This window comes from Heterodontus francisci, chromosome 31, assembly GCF_036365525.1.
Source record: "Heterodontus francisci isolate sHetFra1 chromosome 31, sHetFra1.hap1, whole genome shotgun sequence".
Classification (NCBI taxonomy): Eukaryota; Metazoa; Chordata; class Chondrichthyes; order Heterodontiformes; family Heterodontidae; genus Heterodontus; species Heterodontus francisci.
In genome coordinates, this window is record NC_090401.1 from 53,628,556 (window position 1) to 53,654,754 (window position 26,199).

General features: G+C 41.2%; 2 protein-coding genes across 10 annotated transcripts in view; one reads left to right on the forward strand and one right to left on the reverse strand.

Annotated features, from left to right (window-relative positions):
- The first annotated feature begins 210 nt into the window (after window positions 1-210).
- LOC137347273 (XK-related protein 8-like) lies at window positions 211-10,209 on the forward strand. Its single transcript, XM_068011611.1, has 3 exons — window positions 211-820; window positions 4,190-4,380; window positions 6,786-10,209. The coding sequence occupies exons 1-3, from the start codon at window positions 459-461 to the stop codon at window positions 7,508-7,510; spliced, it is 1,278 nt and encodes a 425-aa protein (XP_067867712.1). The 5' UTR covers window positions 211-458; the 3' UTR covers window positions 7,511-10,209.
- A 9,627-nt stretch (window positions 10,210-19,836) lies between these two features.
- LOC137347274 (eyes absent homolog 3-like) overlaps window positions 19,837-26,199 on the reverse strand; it is a 48,805-nt gene continuing 42,442 nt past the window's right edge. For all 9 annotated transcript variants that reach the window (XM_068011619.1, XM_068011614.1, XM_068011618.1 and 6 more), the window contains 2 exons: window positions 23,920-24,020; window positions 19,837-20,982 (listed from right to left, as the gene is read on the reverse strand). In XM_068011619.1, coding sequence (XP_067867720.1) covers window positions 20,902-20,982; window positions 23,920-24,020 — 182 coding nt within the window. In that variant the 3' untranslated portion in view covers window positions 19,837-20,901. The remainder of the gene's footprint in view (window positions 20,983-23,919; window positions 24,021-26,199) is intronic.

Below are 26,199 nucleotides of genomic sequence, written 5' to 3' on the forward strand. Positions count from 1 at the left end.
CAACGCAGAGAACTCTTATTTTGTACTGGTTCAACTTTACTGATCAAATGAAATGGGAGAAATTTTACCTCTCTCTTGGAGCTGTGTGTTGGTAACGTTTTTACACCAAGTTCAGTGAGATTTTGTCAATGGGTCACTCTTGACCATCAGAGTATTTCTTGGAGTGAGGACATAACACTAGAGGGTGCCACAGAAGAACATGTAAAAGTTTTGTTCACTCTTGCCTGACTTTTCATTTCCTCCGCAGTTGTGTTCAAACAAAAGTTACCATATAAAGAACAGGAGGGGGGAATTCCTTTTAAACCATAGCAATTAAACTGAGCTGGAAGTAAAATGAAACAGCATGCAATCCAGGGAGTGCAAGGAGGGAAGATGCAGAGTGATGTATCTGCAGCAGCAACAACACAAACCGGAACCAAAAGTTACAAAGCTCAAGTAAGAGACCAGCTCCAAAATCAATGACAAATTGTCTCCCCTATTGTTTCATTGCGAAGATGGCTTGGGACGATGAGCTTCGTTTCTCTGTGCGCGATCTGATCTTTAACTGGATCGGGCTGGTCACTTTTGTCCTCGATCTTGGGACTGATGCCTGGGTGGTGACCTCTTTCTTCCTGGCAGGAGATTATTTCTGGGGCGGCGCCGTGTTATTCTTGGTGCTCTTTTGCTCGGTGCTCATTCAGCTGTTCAGCTGGTGCTGGTTTGCCGGGGATCGGCAGCAGCTGAAGAACCTATCCAATTCCGGACTGCCAGCGCTGAAGAGCTTGGTGGGAGAGCGTGTCCTGGGGCTGTTACACGGGCTGCAGCTGGGATTCCTGGTCAGGTCAGTATCGCCACGCAGACAGAGGCAGCGACATAAATTACACCAGGGGGAGGTGGGAGAGAGTTGGAGATAGAGGGAGGAAAAGGGTTATTGCAAAACAGATGGAGGAAGGAACAAGGCAGGGACGAGTGAGACAAGGAATGGACAGGGAAAAAGAGACGGAGAGTGTGGGAAAACAGGATTTGAAAAGAAGGGGGGGGGGTAGAGAACAGGGTGTTGAGAGACAAGGAGGTAAGGGGTATTGATATAGTACATTGGGGGAAGAGAGAGTCAGGGCTATCAGTTGTGTTGCTGATGGCTCGGGGTGGGGGGTAACTAGGGGAACTTGATCCACAGTTCTGACGAGTTCGCTGATCTTAGTTGGAATGGTGATGTTTCTATTGGCCTTTACAATGCGCCTCTTTGTAAACAAGTAACAAAAGTTCCATTAATTTAAATGGAGCAGCATCGGTCTCATCATTATTCAATGTTTCTTTCTGGCTGTGTCCCCACCAACCCTGACTCATTTTCTCTCACTGTCTGTCTTCCCTTTTCCATGTGTCAGACCATTTCTCTTCTCACTGTCCTGTTACAGTCGGTTTAAGGCAGTTCTTATCAGCTTCATAATGTAAATAATTACAGAACACACCCAAACTATTGCTCCAGCTGTTCAGTAATGTATCCAAACATTCATTGCCTTTTTATGACAGTCCACAAATACTGATTTTAGACTTTCTTATTGCTAGTTTAAATTAATGTTTTCTAGTCCTACTCTCCTAGATTGCTTGAAAAGTAATGTTCTATTTTTGTCTTAACTGTACCATTTAATATTTGGCCCTAAGGTCCCCAGTCATTCTAAACAGTGGAGCTTGAGCCTGTGTTCTTGGTGGTCAGTTACAGAGAGTTTTGGCAGTGCCCTAAAACAGGTTCTCTTCATCTGAGGTATCAGCTGCGTCTCTCTGAGTTAGGAGATTGTTGCTTCAAGTCCCACTTCAGGGACTGGAGTACAAAACCGAGGCTGACACTCCAGTGCAGTACCAAGAGAGTCTGGAGGTGCCATCATTTGGCTGAGACGTTAAACCGAGGCCCTGTCTGCCCCGTCGGGTGGATGTAAAAAAAAAAAATCCCATGGCACTATTTTGAAGAAATGCAAGGGAGTTCTCCCTAGTGTTCCACTATTTATCCTGCAACCAACATCACAAAAAAACAATTGTCTGGTTGGTATCCAGTTGCTGTTTGTGGGATTTTGCTGTTCGCAAATTGGTTGTTGGGTTTTCCTACAAGTGATGAGACTTCAAAATGTACCTTGGCTGTGAAGCACTGAGATGTCTGAGGTTGTGAAGGACACGATATTTCCCTCTTTTCAGACAAGGCAGCCCAAAGCTGGCTTGTAATTTATCAGAAGCAAATTATATAAAGGAAACATTCATCCAGTTGTGATGATACTTCCAAGTGATGCAGATGACGGGCACCAAGCACTTGTTGGAAGATTGAGAACTTGCTGTTGGTATTCGGGCTCCTCAGCCTTGAAAGAGGGCCACAAGATATTTAACTGTACCCAAAAGGTTGTATCTAGAACACTACGTTAATTTAGAACTGTAGTCACAAAGTTCTTAACACAAAGCATGATCAATACATGGGACTGGTTTTTGGGCAGAGATGAATATGTAGGAATTGTTTAAGAGATAGTTGGATGCTGTAGAGCTACTGTAGAGCTTGAGAGATTGATGAATCAGAATGGGCTGAATGGCCTTCCTCATCCATATCTATCATCAGGTCTAAGAAACAGAAGGTGCAAGTTGATAAAACACCAGGGCCAGATGAAATGTACCCCAGGCTGTTAAAAGAAGCAGGAGAGGAAATAGCAGAAAGTCTGACCGTTTTCCAGTCCTCACTGGATACAGGTGTGGTGCCAGAGGATTGGAGACTGCTAAATATTGTACCTCTGTTGAAAAAGGGAGTGAGGGATAGACCGAATAATTACAGGCCAGTCAGTCTAACCTCAGTATTGGGCAATTTATTGGAATCTATTCTGAGACACAGGATAAACTGTCACTTAGAAAGACACAGATTAATCAAGGATAGTCAGTATGGAGTTGTTAAGGGAAGATCTTGTCTGACCAACCTGATTGAATTCTTTGAAGAAATAACAAGGAAGATAGATGAGGGTAGTGCAGTTGATGTGGTCTGCATGGATTATAGCAAAGCTTTTGACAAGATCCCAGATGGCAGACTGGTTAAAAAAATAAAATCCCATGGGATCCAGGGAAATGCAACAAGGTGGATACAAAATTGGCTCAGCGGCAGGAAACAAAGGGTAATTGTTGACGGGTGTTTTTGCTACTGGAGGGCTGTTTCCAGTGGTGTTCCGCAGGGCTCAGTACTGGGTCCCCTGCCTTTTGTGGTATATATTAATGATTTGGACATAAATGTGGGTGCATGATCAAGAAGTTTACAGACGACACAAAGATGTGAATGATAGCGAGGAGGATAGCTGTAGGCAGCAGGAAGATATTGATAGTCTGGTCACATGGGCAGAAAAGTGGCAAATGGAATTCAACCCGGAGACGTGTGAGGTAATGCATTTGGGGAGGTCAAACAAGGCAAAGGAATGCATGATTAATGGGAAAATATTGAGACATGTAGAGGAAGTGAGGGACCTTGGAGTAAATGTCCACAGATCCCCGAAGGGAGCAGGACAGGTCAATAAGATGGTTAAGAAGGCATATGGAATCCTTTCCTTTATTAACCGAGGTATAGAATATAAGAGCAGGAAGATTATGCTGGTACTGTATAACTGATTGGTTAGGCCACAACTTGAGTACTGTGTGGAGTTCTGGTCACCTCATTACAGAAAGAATGTAATTGCACTAGAGAGCGTATAGAGGAGATTTACAAAGATGTTGCCAAGACTGGAAAAATGCAGCTATGAGGAAAGATTGGATAAGCTGGGGTTGTTCTCCTTGGAACGGAGAAGGCTGAAGGAAGATTTGATTGAAATGTACAAAATTTTGAGGGGCCTGGATAGAGTGGAGGTGAAGGGCCTATTTACCTTAGCAGCGAGGTCAGTGACTAGGAGGCATAGATTTAAAGTGATTGGTAGAAAAATTAGAGGGGAGATGAGGAAAGGTTTTTTCACCCAGAGGGTGATGGGGGTCTGGAACTCTCTGCCTGAAAGGGTAGTTGAGGCAGAAACCCTCAAACTCATTCAAAAGAAGGCTGGATATGCCCTCAAATACCGTAAGCTGCAGGGCTACGGACCAAATGCTGGAAGGTGGGATTAGAATGGTAACGATGGGCCAAGTGGCCTCTTTCTGTGCTGTAAACTTCCTATGATTCTACGAGGACACACCAGGTTGCTACTTTATCAGTTGCACTTTGTTCCATCAGATACGTAGCAGCACTGAAGCTGGGGTTTCAAATGTGCAAAGAAAATGACATGATGGGCTTGCAGTATGCCATTTATCTGGTCAACGACATCAGCATGTTACGACTCTTCGAGGCCATTTTTGAAAGCGCTCCTCAACTCACACTGATGCTGTACATAATTCTGCTGAAAAACCAGGTGGAGCTTCACCAGTGTAAGTGCTAACTCCTACAGTAAGCAGATCAAAACTCGATTCAGCCACCTTTCCTTAAAGGAGGACAACTGTGTATCAGCAGTAAAGTCTGGCTACCCGACCCAAACCCAACCAGACCCGACTACATGTGTCAGGGTTCGGGTCAGGTCGGGTCTATATTCCGAGTCCAGCATTTTGGATCGGGCTGGACAGTGCCGCCTCCGAGAACTCACGGGATCAGACTCACCCATGATTCCCCACAACTCCATCTGCAGGAATAGCCTGCTGATGCCGGAACGGATGATCAATATTCGGGTCGGGTGCGAAAAAAATTAAAGGACTCGGGCCCGGGTTGGCTGTGGTCGGGTCGGGTTTCAATTTTATACCCGAGCCAGGCAGTGCCCGGATTAAAGTAGTAAAATGCAAAACCTAGAACAAATTTACAAAGTTACAAAAAAAATTAAGGTTATAATGATTCTAAAGAGCAGCTTCATATAACTGCACCTTTTAAAACTAGTTTGATCCATTAGGCCAAAGTAAGTATCCATCTGCATGGCTATTCAAGAAAGTCAGCAGAGTGAATTGTGCAGATAGAAAACTTTAATGAACCAGTTTGGTTGACAGGGAACTACATTCTAATGGCGCGGGGGGCAGGTATAAATGGTATTCATACCGAAAACTCTAAAAACAGCTTCTGGGCAGGAGGTAGACTGGCATTAGACTTTGTTTTATTCTTTCATGGGATGTGGGCATCACTGGCAAGGCCAGCATTTGTTGCCCGTTCCTATTTGCCCTTGATCTCCAAGCCAGAACTTTGGAGCTAACCTTCTGAAGGAGGTGGGGGGGGGGGGCATAGAATTCATTTGAGGCTTGTGTACCCTCGTTTCAAAGTACAAGTTGAAACTGAGGAATCTCGCTGATTTTGATAGCTGTTAAGTGATATTTATTGGAATTCATGCATGCATGCTACATTTCGGAATTCTAGTTTTCCTTAGCAGGTTTTTTTTTCTGATGATATCTCATATTGTTAAGTTCATTTTAGTTAGGAAATTTTGGTTAATTGTAAATTCTGTTGAATTGCATTTTACTTTGGTGTTTCAGTTCTCATTTTGCATTCTGCCTTTTTAGCTGATTTAAAAAAAAATATTTTTCAGTTTCTAATTGGCTTTAAAACCCACCACTACATCCCCTCCTCTCATCTGTCATTGGCTCAACACCGTGCTGTGCACTGGCCTCCCACTACTACACTTCTATTCATTCCCAGGATGGGTCACTAGCTAGGCCAGCATTTACTACCCATCCCTAACTGCCCTTGAGAAGGTAGTGATGAGTACTTTCTTGACAACTGAGTGGCTTGCTGGACCATTTATTTTAAATTCATTCATGGGATGTGGGCATCCCTGGCTATTTATTGCCCATCCCTAATTGCCCTTGAGAAGGTGGTGGTGAGCTAGAATGTTTCAGAGGGCAGTTAGGAGTCAACCACATTGCTGTGGATCTGGAGTCACATGTAGACCAGTCCAGGTAAGGACGGCAGATTTCCTTCACTCTGAGACACTGGTGATTGAGGGCTTTTGGCAACAATCCAGTCATCATAGAGGGATTTGAACTCATGTCTCTGGATTGTTAGTCCAGGCCTCTGGCTACTAATCCAATAACATAAGCACAATGCTCCTGTTTCTGCCTTGATGGGATGCCAGTCGGCCACTCACTATGGCCGAGTACAGCAGCAGATAGAATTTCAAGATCTCACAGTTAAGTGGAAATCCCACTCTTTACAGATCTTACTTGGTGCTGCTAAATAATGCAGATGGGAGAAAGAGATTCCATTTAAAGTAAGACAGCTACCTAAAGCATATGGCAAATTTAAACTCTCAAAGGACTCTTGCATCAGGCAGCAGTTATTAAACACAGATTTGTTTCACATATGAAACACAATACTTCACTTTACAGACCAATTTCTTTTTTTTTTAAAGGCATAAATTTTTCTGGAACAGTACCAGTGCTGTTTTCCCACAATTACATCACTAATTTACAAAGGTTGCCCCCTTTGCCCCACTCGACCCCTTCGTAAAATCCTCTCCCGAGGGCTGTCTTATTGGGGATTAGTTCCAAGGAGCCCAGTTCTTAGCACAAGTGACTGATCTTCAGAACGAATCTAGAAACAGTACTAGCGAGCCCAATTGTACTCACGCCAAACCTATTCAGAGTTGAAATCGGACCGAGTGTGTCAGCAAGCCATTCAAATATGAAGCATCATCACCAAAGCCAGTCCTATCCTCACTGGATGATGAGCCCCTGGCTAATTCCACTTTCCTCCAAAATATATCTTGGTCTCTGTGCTATTAAATAAAATGTTTAAGCAACTAAGTGTTTGATGAATCTTTCCATGCATTGTCCACTCATTGTTGTTTCAATTTCCACAGATTTCTCCTTTGCCGCCTCTTTACTCTCCATTGTCTGGGCTGTTCTGGATTTTCACAAGTCCCTGCGCACATCTCTCCCTGACAAAATGAGTCTTAGATTCATGCCTGCAGTGCTTTATTTCATCTTTAACCTTTTGCTCATCTTTCCCAGGATTCTCAGCATTGCCCTGTTTGCAACCATATTCAAACTGTATGCCATCTTGCACTTTGCTCTTATTTGGCTGCCCATGTTATTTTGGGCATGGCAGCAAGGCACAACCTTCATGAACAGCCTTCCTGAAGAGGTCTTCTACAGGTGTACCGTGGCAGTGATCTTGTATTTCACCTGGTTTACCATTGCTGAGGGAAAAACATGCATCAGACAGATTATTTATCACTCATTCATGGCCGTGGATTGTGGGATCTTAGTTGGATTTTGGTGGCTCTATAGAGACCCAGTTTTAACTGCCAGCTATACGTTACCACTCCTTATTGCAATATCATCGACATATCTGCTTGGCCTGATTGTAAAGTGCATTTATTACAAATATTTCCATCCCACTGTCACAGCAGAACACTCGCTGACAACAGATGAAACAGACAGTTTACAAGAGGATGGATTCCGAACGATTTGCGAGAACAGACCTTTGATAAACAAGAGAATGAAAATCCTCTCCAATTGTTTTTACTCCCCTAAACGTGAGGGAAATAACCACCACCCAAAAATGGAGGAAACTGAAATCTAAAGATCCAGTATTCTATCGAATGTCAATTTATGCAAAAGTTTTGCTCTGCCATGAAATTTTATGTTGGATTTATGTCAAAAGGTACTATGGGGGCACATTTCAGTTGGAATGTATACAGCAGGAGCAGATCCTTGAATTTCAATTATTTTTGTCCTGTTCTCCTCTCTTGCCATTCTCAGGTGACTCAATGAATGTTAAACTAATTTACTTAAAATCAGCATCCAGGAATGAAGATACCAACCCCAAGTCATTTAAGGGGAACTCCTCTGATGGCTACTAAGGAAAATTACATAGAAATTACAATATGGAAATAATTTGTTTGGTCAAACCAGATGAGCAGTAATTCTAAACCCATGTGCTTGCCCCATTCCCACATCTCTTTATTCTCTTTTCCTTCAACCACCTCTCTCTTCTTAAACGTTGACATGATCTCTGCTTCAATCACTAACTGTGGTGATTTTTTTTTTTAAAAAAGAGGTTTGTGAATCTATGGAACATGGAGCAGGAGTAGGCCATTCAGCCCATTGAGCCTGCCCCACCATTCAATACGATCATGGCTGATCTTCCACTTCAGTACCTTTTTCCCCACACTATCCTCATATCCCCTTATTTCATTTGTATTCAGAAATCTGTCAATCTCTGTTTTAAACATACTCAATGACTGAGCTTCCACAGCCCTCTGGGGTAGAGAATTCCAAAAATTCATAACCCGCTGAGTAAAGAAATTTCTTCTCATCTCTGTCCTAAGTGGGTTCCTTGGACGATCACAGCGACAGTCATCAGAGTGGGAAAGTACAAGGTTCAATCCCTGGTTTGTATCAAGTCAAATGATCTCAACCAAGAAAACATGAGCAGCACAACAAGCACTGTGGACTTGGGAGGGGGAAATTGGATGGGTGTTCCTTCCACCGATTGCTACACTTCCCTGCCAGGTGAGGGGGAGATCAGTTTGGGCTATGATGTCGTCCATAGATAGATAGCCTACCAGTAGTCATGATCAAGACTCGCATAAGAATAACAGCGACCTGAGTGAGTTCCAGGGCAGTGGCTGTAGAAGCATTCCGCAATACGTAAGTGAATGCCTACAGAAGAGCAAACTGAACAGGAATAGATTGAGCTTGCATGATGCATGTTGTTGTTATTGTGTACACTGAATTTGGAGAATGCGACAAAAGTTTTGCAATGACTGAACAACTTAGTAGCCAGTTTACATATGAACAGTGAAATATTAACACGGTATTCATTCATGGTCGTTCTAATAGATTATGTGCAAATACAATGATAAATGGTGGGGATAGGAATATTTCCTTTTTATGCATGGAGTGGCAAATGGTACTCTCATTTTTAAAGAACGCATTTATGATTTTGCTACATTCTACATGCAGAGGAAATCTCCTTTCTGCCAAGGCCACTGAATCCAATCACAGTGGTCTCATACATTCAGATATTCAATAACCAGTGTATTTGCCATTAGAAACACAAATACTAATATTGAAATGTTCTGAAGGTACAGTAATTTAAACTAATGGAGAACCTCATTGCTTTTCCACTGGGAAAAATAAGTATTAAAATTAACTGGACCACAGAGATGTGGTTCTGATTTAGTTAGTATTGCTGATGATTCATGAAGGAAGTGCAAGTGCAGGGTTTTTAAGCCTGTGAATATGCTGGATGTCCCTGAATTTTTTTTATTCATTCGTGGGATGTGGGCGTCGCTGGCTAGATCAGTATTTATTGCTCATCCCTAATTTTAAGTCAACCACATTCCTGGTCTGGAGTCACCTGTAGGGCAGACCAGTAAAGGACAGTAGATTTCCTTCCCTAAAGCCATTAGTGAACCAGATGGGTTTTTACAACAAGCGACAATGGTTTCATGGTCACCATTCGATTAGCTTCTCATTGCAGATTTTTATTAATTAAATTCAAACTTTACCATCTGCCCATGGTGGGATTCAAACCCATGTCCCCAGAGCATTAGCCCAGGCCTCTGGGTTACACATCGTGACATTACCACTGCCTCCCCCACAATACTGCACCTTCAACAGCTTCTCATCCCATACTCAGTGCAGGATCAGCTGTTCATATATTTTACAGTGTGTATTAATTTTTATAAATATAGTGGGAGAATTTATTTCCTTAATATATACATAAACATTCTTCGTATTTTGTAACTAAATTTCAAAAGTTGTATTGTTAGATGTACAAGACGCCCAATTAGCACAGTAACCTGATGCCACTGGTAGTCATGCAGCTGTTGTGATGCTGTGTGAATCATGGTATTAGTTAAGTTTTAGAAGTGAATGGGAGATGCAGAAGCTCGATCAGTAGCTCCATATAAGCTAGGAGGGTGCAAAGCCATCTGATCACAGCTGTGGTAGTGCTGCTACAACTGTCCTCAGTATTCTTGACATGAGGCATCGACAAGCCACGATTGCTGCTTCACATTTATTTAGCAAATGCTGAATGTGCACATGATATCAAGCTGAAAGTATATTGGGTTCAGCTGGCATTACCTTTGCTGTTGAATAACCTCATGACATCTACTGTCCAGGCTCACCCATGAAAAGCAGCCAGTTGGACAAGATGAATGCAGATGACAGGTGGCATAATGATGAAGTCACTAAACTAGTAATCCAGAAGTAAAAACAAGAAATGCTGGAACCACTCAGCAGGTCTGGCAGCATCTGTGGAAAGAGAAGCAGAGTTAACGTTTTGGGTCAGTGACCCTTCTTCGGAACTGACCCGAAACGTTAACTCTGCTTCTCTTTCCACAGATGCTGCCAGACCTGCTGAGTGGTTCCAGCATTTTTTTGATTAGATTAGAGATACAGCACTGAAACAGGCCCTTCGGCCCGAGTCTGTGCCGACCATCAACCACCCATTTATACTAATCCTACACTAATCCCATATTCCTACCAAACATCCCCACCTGTCCCTATATTTCCCTACCACCTACCTCTTAGTGACAATTTATAATGGCCAATTTACCTACCAACCTGCAAGTCTTTTGGCTTGTGGGAGGAAACCGGAGCACCCGGAGAAAACCCACGCAGACACAGGGAGAACTTGCAAACTCCACACTCTTGTTTTTATTTCAGATTTCCAGCATCCGCAGTATTTTGCTTTTATTTTAGTAATCCAGAAGCTCAGGTTAATGTCCTGGAGACACAGGTCTGCGATTAGACTAGTTATCTGAGTCTGCTGGGTCAGCTGCAGTTGTGTAAAGACTGACTATTGTTTTGTTTGGTTACATTGGATTCAATGTGTGAAGTCCCAGTAGTAATACTGGAATGTACTGTTCAATAAAAGACACAGGGCCTTAGGGTGGGATGTTGCCAGTTACTGTTTGAAGTTCTATCCTAGGTACACAATGTTATTTAATAAAAACCCATTTACAACAAATTATTTACAACACTGAAAATATAAATAGATCAAAAGATGGAAATATATAGGTTTTCACAGTAACCAAAAGAGGAAGACATCTATTTTTTCATGTCTACAGTTAGGACTCTTTTCCACACTGGTATGGTTTCAGGTGAGTACATGTAAAAGATGCACAACAATTTCAATTCTTTTAAAATCAAGATTTCCATATCTGTAATCTAACCCTGCAGACCTTTGATATTTTTCTTCTCTGTTGTTGTTCAAAACAAAAAGCAATCAAGCCACCACCACCACCTCAGTTGGCTGTCACTGAAATATGAGGTAGAGAATGGCTGGAGGTGGCAAAGGAAACAATCATAGACTGCAGCACAGTCCATTCTCACTACCAGTGAACGAAGATAACAGGGCCAATGATAACAGGGCCAATAGGATAAGGGAGTTAACTACACTAAATACTCAATTTTCTAACTTGGCTGTAGCAATGGAACCACATAAATATTTACAATGTGGAAACTAAAAAGGATGTCTTAGTTTTCACAATGCAAATGATTCGTTACTAGTAAGTTTGTTTTATATATATTATATAAACACACAAACCAACTTGCTACTCTGCAGATGTCTTCTTTCTTCTTCTTTGGGCTCCTTGTCTCGAGAGACAATAGGTAAGCGCCTGGAGGTGGTCAGTGGTTTGTGAAGCAGCGCCTGGAGTGGCTATAAAGGCCAATTCTACAGTGACAGACTCTTCCACAGGTGCTACAGATAACATTGTTTGTCGGGGCTGTTACACAGTTGGCTCTCCCCTTGCGCTTGTGTCTTTTTTCCCGCCAACTGCTAAGTCTCTGACTCGCCACACTTTAGCCCGCCTTTATGGCTGCCCGCCAGCTCTGATGATCGCTGGCAACTGACTCCCACGACTTGTGATCAATGTTACAGGACATGTCGCGTTTGCAGACGTCTTTAAGGCGGACGTGGACGGCCGGTGGGTCTGACACCAGAGAAGAGCTCGATGTACAATGTGGCTCACTCAGCAGATGTACTAATGACATATTAAAAACAATCTGTAATTCTTGTATTAAAGAAACAAAACATTTTGATTTTCTTTGGGAACTTCGACTGTGCTACCATCAGATTGTTAACAAAGAAAGAGAGCATTTCCAAATGGGAACAAGTTTGGTGTCATTAAACATGACTCATACAGGAAAAGCGAAATAAACTTGCCTTGGTAATAGGAAGCGGAAAATTCCTTCTTGTATCACTCAAACTTGATTTAACTGAACAATGGCACTGTATGTGGTGCTGGATGCAGCCTGGTTGATCCCAAAGAGGATAGGTACATTTGGTAGCTTGCAAGGTCTTAAGTGGGCTGCTCACTGATGATTGTGCAGTGTTCAACTTCATTTGTAATGCCTCAGATAATGAAGCAGTCCATGCCAATGTGCAGCATTATCTGGACAATTTCCAGACTTGGGCTGCTAGATGGAAGCAACATTCAGGCCACACAAGTGGCAAGCAATGACCATGTCCAGCAACAGTGTTTAACCATCTCCCAATTAGATTTAATGCCTTTGGCATTCTTTCTTTCTTTGGCCTCCTTATCTCGAGAGACAATGGGTAAGCGCCTGGAGGTGGTCAGTGGTGTGTGGAGCAGCGCCTGGAGTGGCTATAAAGGCCAATTTTAGAGTGACAGGCTCTTCCACAGGTGCTGCAGAAAAATGTGCTTGTCGGGGCTGTTACACAGTTGGCTCTCCCCTTGCGCTTTTGTCTTTTTTCCTGCCAACTGCTAAGTCTCTTCGACTCGCCACACTTTAGCCCCACCTTTATGGCTGCCCACCATTACTGGCATTACCATCACTAAACTCGGCACTATCAACATCTTGGGGTGTGGGCAGGGTGAGGGGGTCAGCATTTATCAGAAATTAAACTAGACCAGCCACACATAAGCACTGTGGCTACCAGAGGTCAGAAGCTCAGTATTCTATGATGAGTGGCTTACCTCTCAATTCAACAACAACTCATTTATATAGCACCTTTAACATAATAAAACATTCCAAGATGCTTCACAGGAGTATAATAAAACAAAATATGACAGTCACATAAGGAGATATTAAGGTAAAGAGGTTGGTTTTAAAAGAGTTCTTAAAAGGAGGAAAGCTAGGTAGAGAGGCAGAGGGGTATAGGGAAGGAGTTCCAGAGCTTAGGCCTAGGCAACTGAAGGGGCAGCCACCAATGGTGCAGCAATTAAAATGGAGGATGCACAAGAAGCCAGAAACAGAGGAGCGCAGATATCTGAGGATTGTGGGGCTGGAGGAGATTACAGAGATAGGGACGCCAGGATAAAAATTTTAATATCAAGACATTGCTTGACGGAGCAAATGTACATCAGCGAGCACAGGGGTGATAGGGGAATGCGACTTGCTGCAAATTAAGACATGGACAGCAGAGTTTTGGATAACCTCAAGGGAGACCAGCCAGAAGTGTGTTGGAATGGTCAGGTCTAGAGGTAACAAAGGCATGAATGAGGGTTTCAGCAGATAGAATCATAGAAAGTTTGAGGCACAGAAAGAGGCCACTTGGCCAATCATGTCTGCGCTGGCCGAAAAACAATCCACCTATTCTCATCCCACCTTCCAGCATTTGATCCGTAGCCCGACAGATTACGCACTTGAGGTGCATATCCAGACTCCTTTTGAACCAATGTGGGTTTTAGCAAGACTTTTTTTTAAACCAGTCTAAAACCCACATAGACCACATCAACTGCACTACCCTCATCTGTTTTCCTTGTTACTTCTTCAAAGAATTCAATCAAGTTTATCAAACAAGATCTTCCCTTAACAAATCCATACTATCCTTGATTAACCTGTGCCTTTCTAAGTGACAGTTTATCCTGTCTCTCAGAATAGATTCCAATAATTTGCCCACTATGGAGGTTAGAATGACTGGCCTGTAATTATTCGGTCTATCCTTCGCTCCCTTTTTCAACAGAGGTACAACATTAGCAATTCTCCAATCCTCTGGCACCACACCTGTATCCAGAGAGGACTGGAAAATGATGGCCAGACCCTTTGCTATTTCATCTCTTGCTTCTTTTAACAGCCTAGGATACATTTAATCTGGCCCTCGTGATTCATCAACTTTCAAGGATGCTAATCCCATTAAAACTTCCTCTCTCCCTATGTTTATCACATCCATTACTTAACACTCTTCCTCCTTAACTACAATATCTGCATCGTCCCCATTTTGTGAAGACAGACACAAAGTATTCATTAAGAATCATACCAATATCTTCCACTCCTACACATAGGTTACTTTTTTTGTCTTTTATGGGCCCTACTCTCTCCTTAGTTATCCTCTTACTCTTAATGTATTAATAAAACATCTTTGGGTTCACCTTGATTTTGCTTGCCAATATTCTTTCCTGGCCTCTCTTTGCTTTCCTAATTTCCTTTTTGATTTCACCTCTCCACTTTCTATACTACTCTCGGGTTTCTGTAGTATGGAGTTCTCGGTCGGCCATAAGCTTTTCTATTCTGCCTAATCTTGACCTGTAGGCTCTAGATTTGGCTGCCTCACCCTTTTTTCTTTGTGAGAGCACTTTTACACTGAACCCCTTGAATCTCCCTTTTGAATGCCTTCCACCGTTCCGACACTGATTTTCCTTCAAGTAGCTGTTTCCAGTCCACTTTCGCTAAATCACTCCTCAGTTTAGTAAAATTGACCTTGCCTCAATCGAGAACTCTAACTCCTGTTCTATCTCTGTCCTTTTCCATAATTATGTTAAAACTGACTGAATTATGATCACTACCACCAAAATGCTCTCCCACTGCCTCTCCTTCCACCTGCCCATCTTCATTTCTTAAAACTAAGTCCTCTCTTGTTGGACTTGCTACATACTGGGCAAAAAAGTTCTCCTGAATGCACCGCAATAATTCTGCTCCCTAAATTCCTTTCCCACTAGAACTATCCCAGCTGAGCCGAGACAGGGGCAAAGTCGGACAGCTTTGCAGAGATGGAAACAGGTGGTCATAGTGATGATGCAAATATGCAGTTAGAAGCTCATCTTGGGGCCAAATATGACACCAAGATTGCGAATAGACTGGTTTAGTCTCAAACCGTTGCAAGGGAGAGAGCTGGAGTCAATAGCTAGGGGTTTGGAGTGGGGACTGAAAACAATGGCTTCGTAGAGCTGGACGTCGTCAACATACATGTGAAAACTAAAACTCTGCTTTTGTCGCAGAGGAGCAGCATGTAGATGAGAAATAGGAGGGAGCCAAGGATAGATTCTGCAGGGACACCAGAAGTTTAAAGGTGCAGAAGCAGGAAGAGGAGCCATTGTAATTGATATCCTGGTTACAATTAGATAGGTAAAAATGGAACCAGGTGAGAGCAGTCTCACCCGGTTGGATGACAATGGAGAGGCATTGGAAGTGGATGATGTGATCAACCATGTCAAAGGCTGCAGACAGGTTGAGGGATAGTCTACCATTGTCACAGTCACAGAGGATGTCACATGACTTTTGATAAGAGCATTTCGGTACTGTGGCAGGGGTGGAAACCTGATTGGAGGGATTCAAACATGGAGTTCTGGGAAAGGTGGGTATGGATTTGGGAGGCAACAATATGCTCATGGACTTTGAAGAGGTTGGAGAGGGGGGAGTTTGCAAGGACAGTGTGGTCAAGGGTTGTTTTTTTTTTGAGAGGGGTGATGATGGCAGATTTGAGATAGAGGGACAATAACTGAAGAGACAGAACCATTTACAATATCGGCTAACGTGGGGACCAAGTGGGGAGGTTGGGTGGTGAGCAGTTGAGTGGATATAGGATCGAGGGAGCAGGAGGTGGGTCTCGAGGACAAGATGAGCTTGGAGAGGGCATGAGGGGTGTTAGAAGAGAGAAATGGAGAAAGATGAGTTCAGGGCTAGGGCAAGGGGAATTTTCGATTCCCCAAAACTTGTCAACCACCTACAAAGGCAGAAGGTGGGAGTGTGATAGAATACTCCCCACTTGCCTAGATGGGTGCAGCTGCAACAGCACCCAAAAGCTTGACATCATCCAGGACAAAAAATTTTCTTAAATAAAAACAAAAAAATGCTGACAATACTCAGCAGGTCTGGCAGCATCTGTGGAGAGAGCAGAGTTAACATTTCAGGTCAGTGACCTTTCATCAGAACTCTGCTTCTCTCTCCACAGATGCTGCCGGACCTGCTGATTATTTCCAGCATTTTTTGTTTTTATTTCAGATTTCCAGCATCTGCACTATTTTGCTTTTATTATAAAAAATTTTCTTGCCTGCAGCCCACCCACTAACTTAAACAGCCACTCCCCCTACAACCACAGTGTGCTGGTGGTAGGAAATGTATTAACAGGATACACTGCCACAACACACTAAGGCTTTCCGACAACACCTCTCAAACTTACGACCTCAACCACCTATGGTAAGGTTAGCAGGTGCATGGGAACATGATCACCTCAGTGACCCTGTCCAAGTCACACACAATCCTGGCTTAGACATCTATCACTTTTGCTTCATTTTCACCGAAACCGGGATAGGCAACAAATGCTGGCCTTGCTAGCCATGCCCAAATCTTGTCGAGATATTGGAGTATAGTTATGGATGACTGTGTCAAAAGGGCAGAGGAAGAAAAATGCACCAGTATTACAGAATGCCATGTGGCTAATTGGAGCCAGAATAAAAACCTGACTGGAGATACTCAAGCATGGTGTGACAGGAAAGAAAATTTAGGAGATGACATTCAAGGACTTGAGAGGAAAGGAAGCTTGGATATGAGGCAGTTGTTTGCAAGGACAGTGGTTGAGGCAGGAGTAATTATAGCTCTACTGAAAAACAGCAGGACAATACCTGAGAATAGACAACTATTTACAATGTCAGCAAATATAGAGGCCAAGAAGGGAAGTTGGGTGGTCAGCGACATCAGGAGAGCAGGTGTGCCTCAGAGATATCACAAGTTTAGAGAAGGCATGGGGGAAGATAGAGAAACTAGAGAAAGATGAGAAGTCAGGTTTAGAGCAGGGGAACACCATCTGTAGTAAGACATCCCAAAGCACTTCACAGGAGCGTAAAGAGACGAAATTTGAAAACTAGCTGTTAGCACAGGTGACCAAATGATTTGTCAAAGTGGTAGTTTTGAAGAGTATCTTAAAAGGAGGAAAGAGTGCAGAAGTTTAAGGAGAGAATCCCAGAGCTTATGGCCTAGACGGCTGAAGGCACAGCCGCCAATTGTGGGACAAAATAAATAGGGGGTGCACAAGAGACCAGAATTGGAGAGTTTCAGAGGTTGTAGGGCTAGAAAAGGTTGCAGAGATAGGGAGGGGGCAAAGGCATGGAGGATTTGAACATGAGGATGATAATTTTAAGAGGCTTTGGTAAACCAGATGTCAATGTAGGTCAGCACGCACAGGGATGACGGGTGAATGGAACTTGGTGCAAGTGATGAAGAGGGCAGCAGAGTTTTGGATGAGCTTAAGTTTATGGATGATGAAACAAAAGAATTAGGAGCAAATGTAGGCCATTCGGCACCTCTAGCCTGCTCTGTCATTTCAATAAAATCATGGCTAATCTGTGTCTCACACTCCCATCTACCCCCAATAACTTTTGATTCTCTTGCCTAAGAATCTTTCTACCTCCGCTTTAAAAATATTCAATGAACCCACCTCCACCACCTTCTGAGGTAGAGAACTCCAAAGTCGCACAACCCTCCGAGAGAGAAAAGAATTCTCATCTCTGTCCTAAAAGGGCGACCCCGAATTTAAAAAAAAAAGTGCCCCCTAGTTTTGGACTCACCCACAAGAGGAAACATCCTTTCCACATCCACCTTGTCAATACCATTCAGGATCTTATAATCTTCAATCAAGTCTCCCCTCACTCTTCTAAACTCCAGTGAAGACAAGCCCAGTCTGTTCAACCTTGCCTCATAAAACAACCCGCTCATTCCAGGTATCAATCTAGTAAACCTCCTTTGAACCGCCTCCAATATATTTACATCCTTAAATAAGGAGACCAAAACTGCACACAGTTTAAAAGATGTGGTCTCACCAGTGCCCTGTATAACTGAAGCATACCATCCTTACTTTTATTTTCAATTCCTCTCATAATAAAGGATAGCATTTCATTAGCCTTAGTTATTACTTGCTGTATCCGCATACTAAGTTTTTGTGACTCATGCACTAGAACACCTAGATCCCTCTGCACCTCGGATTTCTGCAGTAGATCTCCGTTTAAGTAATATTCTGCTTTTTTACTCTTCCTGCCAAAGTGCACAACATTATACTCCATCTGCCAGATTTTTGCCCACTCACTCATCCTATTATCGGTCTGCAACCTCCTTACGTCCTCTACACAACATACTTTCCTACCTATCTCTGCAAATTTAGCTACCACGCCTCTAATGGATGATGAAATGGTTGGTAGTAGAGAAGGGAAACTTGGGGTCACCATTGCTCTCCATTCATCCTGGAGTAGTGGGCAGTTTTGAAAGAGGGTAATGCCGTTTAGCATTTGATGTGGTCCAGCCAGATCTGGTTAAACCAATTGTGCATCAGATATGCGCCCTTTGAACCTGAGGGAGTAAAGATGGGGGCTCTACTTGGAAGAAAAACCAGTATGGGTGAGTGTAAAGCATCTGTATTTACTTAGCATTAACATTCCATATTGGAAGATGACCGGTATTAGATTGACAATCTAGTAAGGTGACTGTGAACGATATCTCAATCAGCTAAACTAGCATTCTACAATTAAACAGTCATGCCTTTTAATTAATGTCTTATTCCAGTAATTTAGGTTGCCACTAAAATTATAATTTCTAAAATTATAGCCCATCATATTGACTATGCAGCTACCCAATATTGTATAAAACAGGCAAGATATTTAAGCAGACCACTCAACTCAATTTTACCCATTATTAACTTTCATGTTTTATATAGATAGCGGTCAACAGCAATGGCCCTCAAACTGGGGAAACATGAAATGTGCAAGTACGAGCTGAGCCAGCCTTACATAGAGGTGACTGCCAAAGGCACAGTGGTCAGTTGCCATGGTAAGCAGACAAGGGACAGCCGGAGGCAGGATTGATGTGAAACAGGAGGTGGGAACAGAGTGAAGCCATCATGCGTGCAGCACAGTGAGCTGGCTGTCTCACCTCGGAGAGGAGCATGCATGGAGGAGCGCTGAGAGTGGCATGAAGGTAATCAGGTAGACATCACAACAAGGATAGACAGACTCTGCTGAAGCAGGCACACTCATTTTACTGACATCTCTCAGTATATACCTGTTTTCTTAAAAGCATTATTAAAGCACTCTTTACACACAACACTTTCAAATTATGAGTGTTATATAGCATTAGAATTTAGATGGGGATCCATTACTAACCATTTGAAAAGGGGTCCTTCAACCAAAAGAGGTAGAGAATGACTAGTTGAAAGGGCCACTCAATAGAACAAGTCTCAGTGCAAGCTAAATCATAATTCATTCAACAATAGTGTCTGTATAACTGTGCTACTGAGTATCATGTCTTACTTCTGCCTCTGGGAGGCAAGTACCTATGCCATTTTTCTTAAAAACAAGTATTTAACATTTGCTAACTCATGGTGTAAACACAATGGATGTTAGTAGGTACTGTAGAAATGAAGGACACAAACTGAACATTGTAGTTTATAAATTGTGATGGTGCTAACTGATCAGGCTTGAGTGAAATAGGCCAGGTGCATTAAAGTGGTTTATTTACCAAAATGTCATGCTACCAAGTGTTTATATTACACTCAATTTTTTTTTATATATGGGGCAAAAGACAATGTCTTTTCATCAACAGAAATAAAATAGTCTTCACAATTAGGCAAGGGACAGTTTGTGGTCAGCTGCTGTAAAGATCACAGGAGACAAGAAGTTATCTAAATATTTTTAAAGAAACAGCAGTAGGTCCAGCCAACTATAGTTTTTCTATGTCTCTTTATTCATTCAGAGATGAACTAATACACATTATTACCAGCATCTCAAATATCCAAATTGCTCAAACCAGATATTTTCTAGGTGGTGTTTGACTATAAAAACGGTAATAGCAAAGTCCACTTGTAATATCGTAAAAATATGCCTAAGGAACAATCCGAGTGGAGCAAACAGAAAATCGCTAATATAGTGATTCTGTCGCTGACAAAAGAAAAATAGAAAGAAGCAATTTAATTTTTGAGGAACAGAGGAAGAGAAAGAGATTATGCAATATCAAGATCCTCCTCTACTACCATCAAGTAGCAGCAAACCAGAAAGGTTCACTGCTGTTTTTGAGGCTCCATCTGGTGCTGAATGGCACTGTATCACCATGGGAACATTCAGAATTGGTGTACAACCAGAGAAAGGTGTTTATTTAAAAAGAAACTACAGAAAATTACAATTAAAAAGACCCACAGCTGAAATGAAGGTCTGCTTTTTTTTTTAAAAAAAGAGATAGAACTGCTCCTTTATATTTCTCATCAAATAAATCTCCAATGCATTTCTGCAGCCGAGCTTCCCAGTATAACACACTGTTGAATCCAGGTTGGTCTGTAGATAATGCTGAAGTATGGGTTTTTGGGAACATTTATACAGTAAAGTTTCCAAAGAAAGCTTTGCACAAAACCTCCATACAATGCCAGTCGAGGTTTCAGTGCATGTAATATGGAGCAGACACTTGCTTGACTATAGTTCAGCACAGGATCTTCTCTTCCTTTTAACATCCATTTCAAAAAATTGTTGTATCTGAATGTATTTTGTTTTTGTTTTTTAAAAAAAGGGTGGTAAATTTAACCCTCCAGTGTTCCTGCAAAGAGTGCGTGTGTCTTTGTTTTTAAGTTAATGCCTGATATTAACAAGCAGATTGTTCACATAGTTCAACTGCCCACAGTCCTAACTGGTTTGTCCTGGGTTAAACAAGAATCACTATGAACAAAATTAGTGGTCCATCCTCAAACAGGGTGCATGACATCACTTGCAGTAGCTTAGCTTCTTGTCCCTTTCCAGTTGCTTACAGGTAGTCCAATTCCAGAGCTTGATACAATGACACCAGATCACCATTATTCAGTATTCTCCAGAATGGCATATTGTGCTGGAATTAAGAATGTACATATAATCAAGTATAAGTAATAAGCGAACCATAGTCACGCTTTGCAAGACAATTATAGTAAACTTTATTGGAGTAAAGATTACCAATTGAAAAAGTGTACTTCTGTAAATGTATTTACTATCTTTTTGCTCCCTCCTTTAATGCACATAAAAGTTGTGCATTTTGCCAATGTAAAACTGGTAACTGAACCTTTGTTTTGCATCCTTTATTGAAGTCCAGCAGATGGCAATCAACCTTCAGACATAAAGGGTTACATACACTGAAGCAGCATTACATTTTAATCTGTGAAGTTACTCTTTAGGGCATTGGCTTATGGAAGTGCGATTCTGAAGGGCTAGTTGCAGACAAATTTCATAATAAATTAGATGCAAACATACAAACGTAGTCAAAGATTTCATGGAGTGGGTGTCAGCTTATATTCTTTACAGGCAATCCAAAAGAAATAAACCAGTAAGAAATAAACTCTGCCAGGACTAGATTATAATCCTTGCATTAGTTGGTGTTGTAGCATGAATATTAATTAGACATATGTTTTGAGAAATTCAAGGATAAGATGAATTTTGATTTCAATGATTACTGCTGGTTAGAATATAGTATTTGCCCATACCAAAATCACCTCCATTATGCATCTCAATGATTGTATTCATTTACAATGATCAGCAGAGTTCGGCTTCATTGATGCAATGATGGAACTATACCTTTAATCTAAGTGCATTTTGAAACATTTAAACAATAATAAATTAATGACAGCACTTATAATCCACCTGTGGATGAGGGAAGCTGACAAAACATATTTTTCTTTAAGGAACTCTGCTGGAAAGGGTAATATGGTTCTGCTGTCTGGTGACCACTTTCATGGTACCAAGTGAAACAAGAACATTTCCCAGCTTTATGAAACATCATAGCCATAATCTTGACTGTACCACTTGTTTTGGTGCGTTTAATATGTATTCTGCTCTTCGTGTTTTTACATCTAAAAGGAGAATTCTAAATGTTTACTGTACCAGCAATTAACAGTATAACCCAATATTAAAGTACTCAAATCAAATGTGATCATTCTGCATTAATGATAGACTTGAACATTCACACAGTCAGAACCAAAGTCTACTGTTCTTGTATTTTTTGCATGGTTAGGCTAGACTATGGCTTCTTCAATTGGGATGTTGCACACATTTATGCTTACTTGCAAATCCATGTACATTGCTTTTAGTTGTGTGAAATAAAGGTTTTCTTTAACAAACGTTAGAGTAAAAGGGGACATTTAATTATAAGCAGCATGTTGATTAAAAGCTAACGGATTAAAATTTATCTGTTGAAAATAAAAATGCTCGAAGCCCAAAAACAATATTCTGTACAGTATACAACAAAGCAGCTTTTCAGGTGTTTGTAGGCAATGCAATTAAATATAATTTTTTGGATATGTCTCTACAGAAAACCCCCAGCAAGTCAGTAATCAACAATTTTGCACTCCACTCAATGCTACTATTCAGTTTTAAAATATTCACTACAGTACATGGAGAATACATAGCAAAAATCAGTGAAATCAGTTACATGCAACAGCTTGGGATCAGCACAGAAAAGTGCATGATTACTTGAAAACAAGACTGTTGCGTTTAAATAGACAAAAGTTTTCTTCTGTGGGACTGGATTACAACCAGGGATATCATTTTAACACAATTGAAAGTGGAAATATTGACAAAAGGTAATCTAAGCAAGGAACCCTTAGGGATAGGTTATGGCAGGTTTTATTCTTTCCTATGTACACTTTGAAACTTATGACTTTGAGAGCCTGCTTACTGCTTTTCGTTTTACCATTCGTTATTGTTGTGGGATCTTGTTGATATGCCTGCAAAATGAACTTTGAAGTACCCTTGGGACATCCTGAGGTCATGAAGGACACTGTGTAAATGCAAATTTGTTCTTTTTCATTCACTGATGCCCAGAAAATAAACTGACTTTTGAGCCCTATTTTTAAAAAAAAAATCACTACAAGAAGCACAACAGACATCCATCTCATTTTTCAATGAATGCTTCTTTGGCAATGTCACACTTCAGGGAAGAGGATGCCTTTTTTTTAAAAAAGCGTTCAGTTTGAAGCATATTTAGTTAGCATGCATGCAAACTGACAAATTGAGCAATTAATAAAATTAAAACATGCAGAGAACATAAAAGGTTAAGAAAAAAACTGTTGGAAAGTGAAAAAAGATAAATGAAACAATGCAATGAAAAGAAAATGGTGCTGAGAAACTGAATCACAACTGGGTCTAATTATTGAGAAACCTGAATAAAAGAAAATACATAAAAGGCAAGAAAACTGATGAAATGCCCAACCATCAAGATTCAGACTTCATTTTCGCAAACTAATAGGAGCAGATGACTGGAATCGTTTCAGGCATCAGTCAGCAATTTGCAGTCAGGTGTTGGTGTTAAGTTCACACATATTGGACATCAAGGCACAGCTGGTTTGGGGAAGGTTACATATAAAGCAGACTTTGCCAGAATTTAAAATACAGCAAATGAACAAAAGGTGAAAATGGGACTTTCAAGCAATGTATATTTAATATGCATTTTGCATTCTAGTGGATTTGACTCTAAAAACTGGTGTGGTTCTATGGAAAGCAGTATTGACCTTGTTTTTATCTATTAGGTTCAATCCAATGCAAAAAGCTACTAGTTTGCAAACATCACTAAAACCTACTTTAAGACAAATCCTGCTGGCCACCAAAAAAAATTGACATTTTCAAATGATCATAGCTAATATTTTGCTACACTTAACCACAATCAACTATTACATCCTTTTGCGATTTCTGGCACTGGTCCCTTTATTCACGTTATAATTATGTCTGCTATCTTTGTATCAAACCTTTGCCAAATGTGCACAATTTACTTTCACTGCAAAACGTTCCAAATCAAGCTTACCCGTTTAGCTGCATACTCCTCATCCCGACCATCTCCAATGACTACATATGTAACTTTCTTCCCAAATCTGGACACAATGCGCTCAAAACAGCTTTCTTTGCCTGAAAAACAAAGAAGTCTTGTGATTTTCCAGCCCAGCAAAGATGGATTTGTTTACACAAGCTTCATGAATTCTTTCCACCTGCCCCTCAAGGCCAACTGTTTAAAACAAATTTTCCCTCCAATAAAATAATGGATTTGCACTAGAGAAACTTTGCTGAAAAATCTCACAGGAGCAAAATAGAGTTTGGCAACATACTCTATAAACATTGGAAGTTGAGATGTTAAACAAAGGCTCCGATCTACTTGTTCAGGTGGGGGTTGAAAAGACCAACCCCGTCCCTCGACATCACTTGATGAGAAGCAGGGAATTTTCCAATTAATATTCCTCTCTCAAGTAACACCATCAAAAACAGATGGATTGGTCTTTCATCTTATTGCTGTCTGTGGGACATTGCTGGCAATGAACTGCTACCTCATTTACCCACCCCAGATGTAATTAATTCTGTGAAAGTCAAATGCTTCAGCAATGTAGAACATTACAAATATTTCTTCTTGAGATTTGCTTTTCACATTAACCTTCAGGTGGTGATTTTAAAGCTATCTCAGGAAAGTGTTTTAGGCAGCTGGAACCTGTATGCTGCTTCAGTCTAAACTAGCAATCAGAATAGATTACACTGTGAAAGAAGCTGCAAGTCAAAGTACAATACCAGTAGACAGATTGTATATTTTCCAACTGGTATTAAACAATGAAGGCACTCAATGGAATAAAATGAGCCTAATAAACCTCTTTCTATTCAACATGGCAAATTCATCCAAATTTGGATGCAATCCATATAATACATTTTTTAAAATGTTTTTCTGAAGCAAAAAATCAATGGCCCATGCTGTGAACACTTCTTCCAACCAACACCAGCCTGAAGTACAAGTCAAATGCTGAACACTGCTCCCTTTACAATGCTAACATGCCTTAACTACTGCCTTATGTTCCTATCGTACTGTGATTTACTTGCTGAATTCACATATGCTGAGGTGTAATTCAGTGTGTACATCACATGAAGTGTCACTGAACCTCACTTTGATTCAAAACCTGTCCATGATTGTGGTCCAATGCTGGAGCAACATTGCTCCAACCACAACACTCCAAAACCCAATGCACAACATATCACTGCACATGGGAGATGCTTTATACCTGGCCACTGAGCCAACAGTCAGTGCACCAGTAGATGTAACATACATCACCCAAGTATCATGGGCTGTACATAACAGGGACTTTGGCTTCCTATGACTCAAATACAGCAGTACATGAGAACTTAACTGGCACGACAGCAACTGTCAAGTGACTCACCCTGGCTCAGCCAGTATAAGGCATTAGAATAGAAAACTCTACTGCAATAGTGTTAGGTTTCCATTTTCCATATCAGACATCCCAGACAGTTTTGGGCATGAATTCATGCACATCAGGGGCCATGTTAAGATTGGTCAAACTCATTGAGGTTTTTAGCAGCTGTCCAAGATATCCAGTGGTCGGAGCTAGATTCAAATTCAAGGTCCAGATATGAACTGCGTTCCAATGAGTGCTCCCTCTGTTGAATTATTTGATATCAAAATGAATCTACATGCAAGTCTGAACAAAATACCCTGTAAAAGACTGCTATTTTCATCGCCAGCAGTAGCTTATTTAAATAACGCTCTCCACTATTAGATTTTCTTTTTGAATGAACTTGTTCCAATTCACTAAGAACTTTACAACTAACAAAATGAAAAAAAGAGAAAAAATAAACTTCACCGGAGCAGACAAAAGCAACAGAGAGAATGTCATAACTATCAAAACTTATTCTAACAGCATCTACAAGACAAGAATTACGTGATGAAAGATTTAGTCAGTAATACTTTGAAACATATCAGCTGGTTGGGATAATCATACAAATGTGTTGACGAGTTAGTTAACTACAAAACTTATTCCAGAACATAGTAATAAAGGACAGTTATATAATGACACTCCAGGCGCTGCTCCACACACCACTGACCACCTCCAGACGCTTACCCATTGTCTCTCGAAACAAGGAGGCCAAAGAACATATAATGACAGATCTTGAAAATATAGGGTCATGTGAAAAACTAAATATAGGAGTCACTAATAGGACAGGTTACTGCAAAACAGAATAAAATCCACACAAGCTGACACTCAAACCTTATTGAGATTCTTTTCCCTCCACCTTACAATATTGCAAGCCAAGA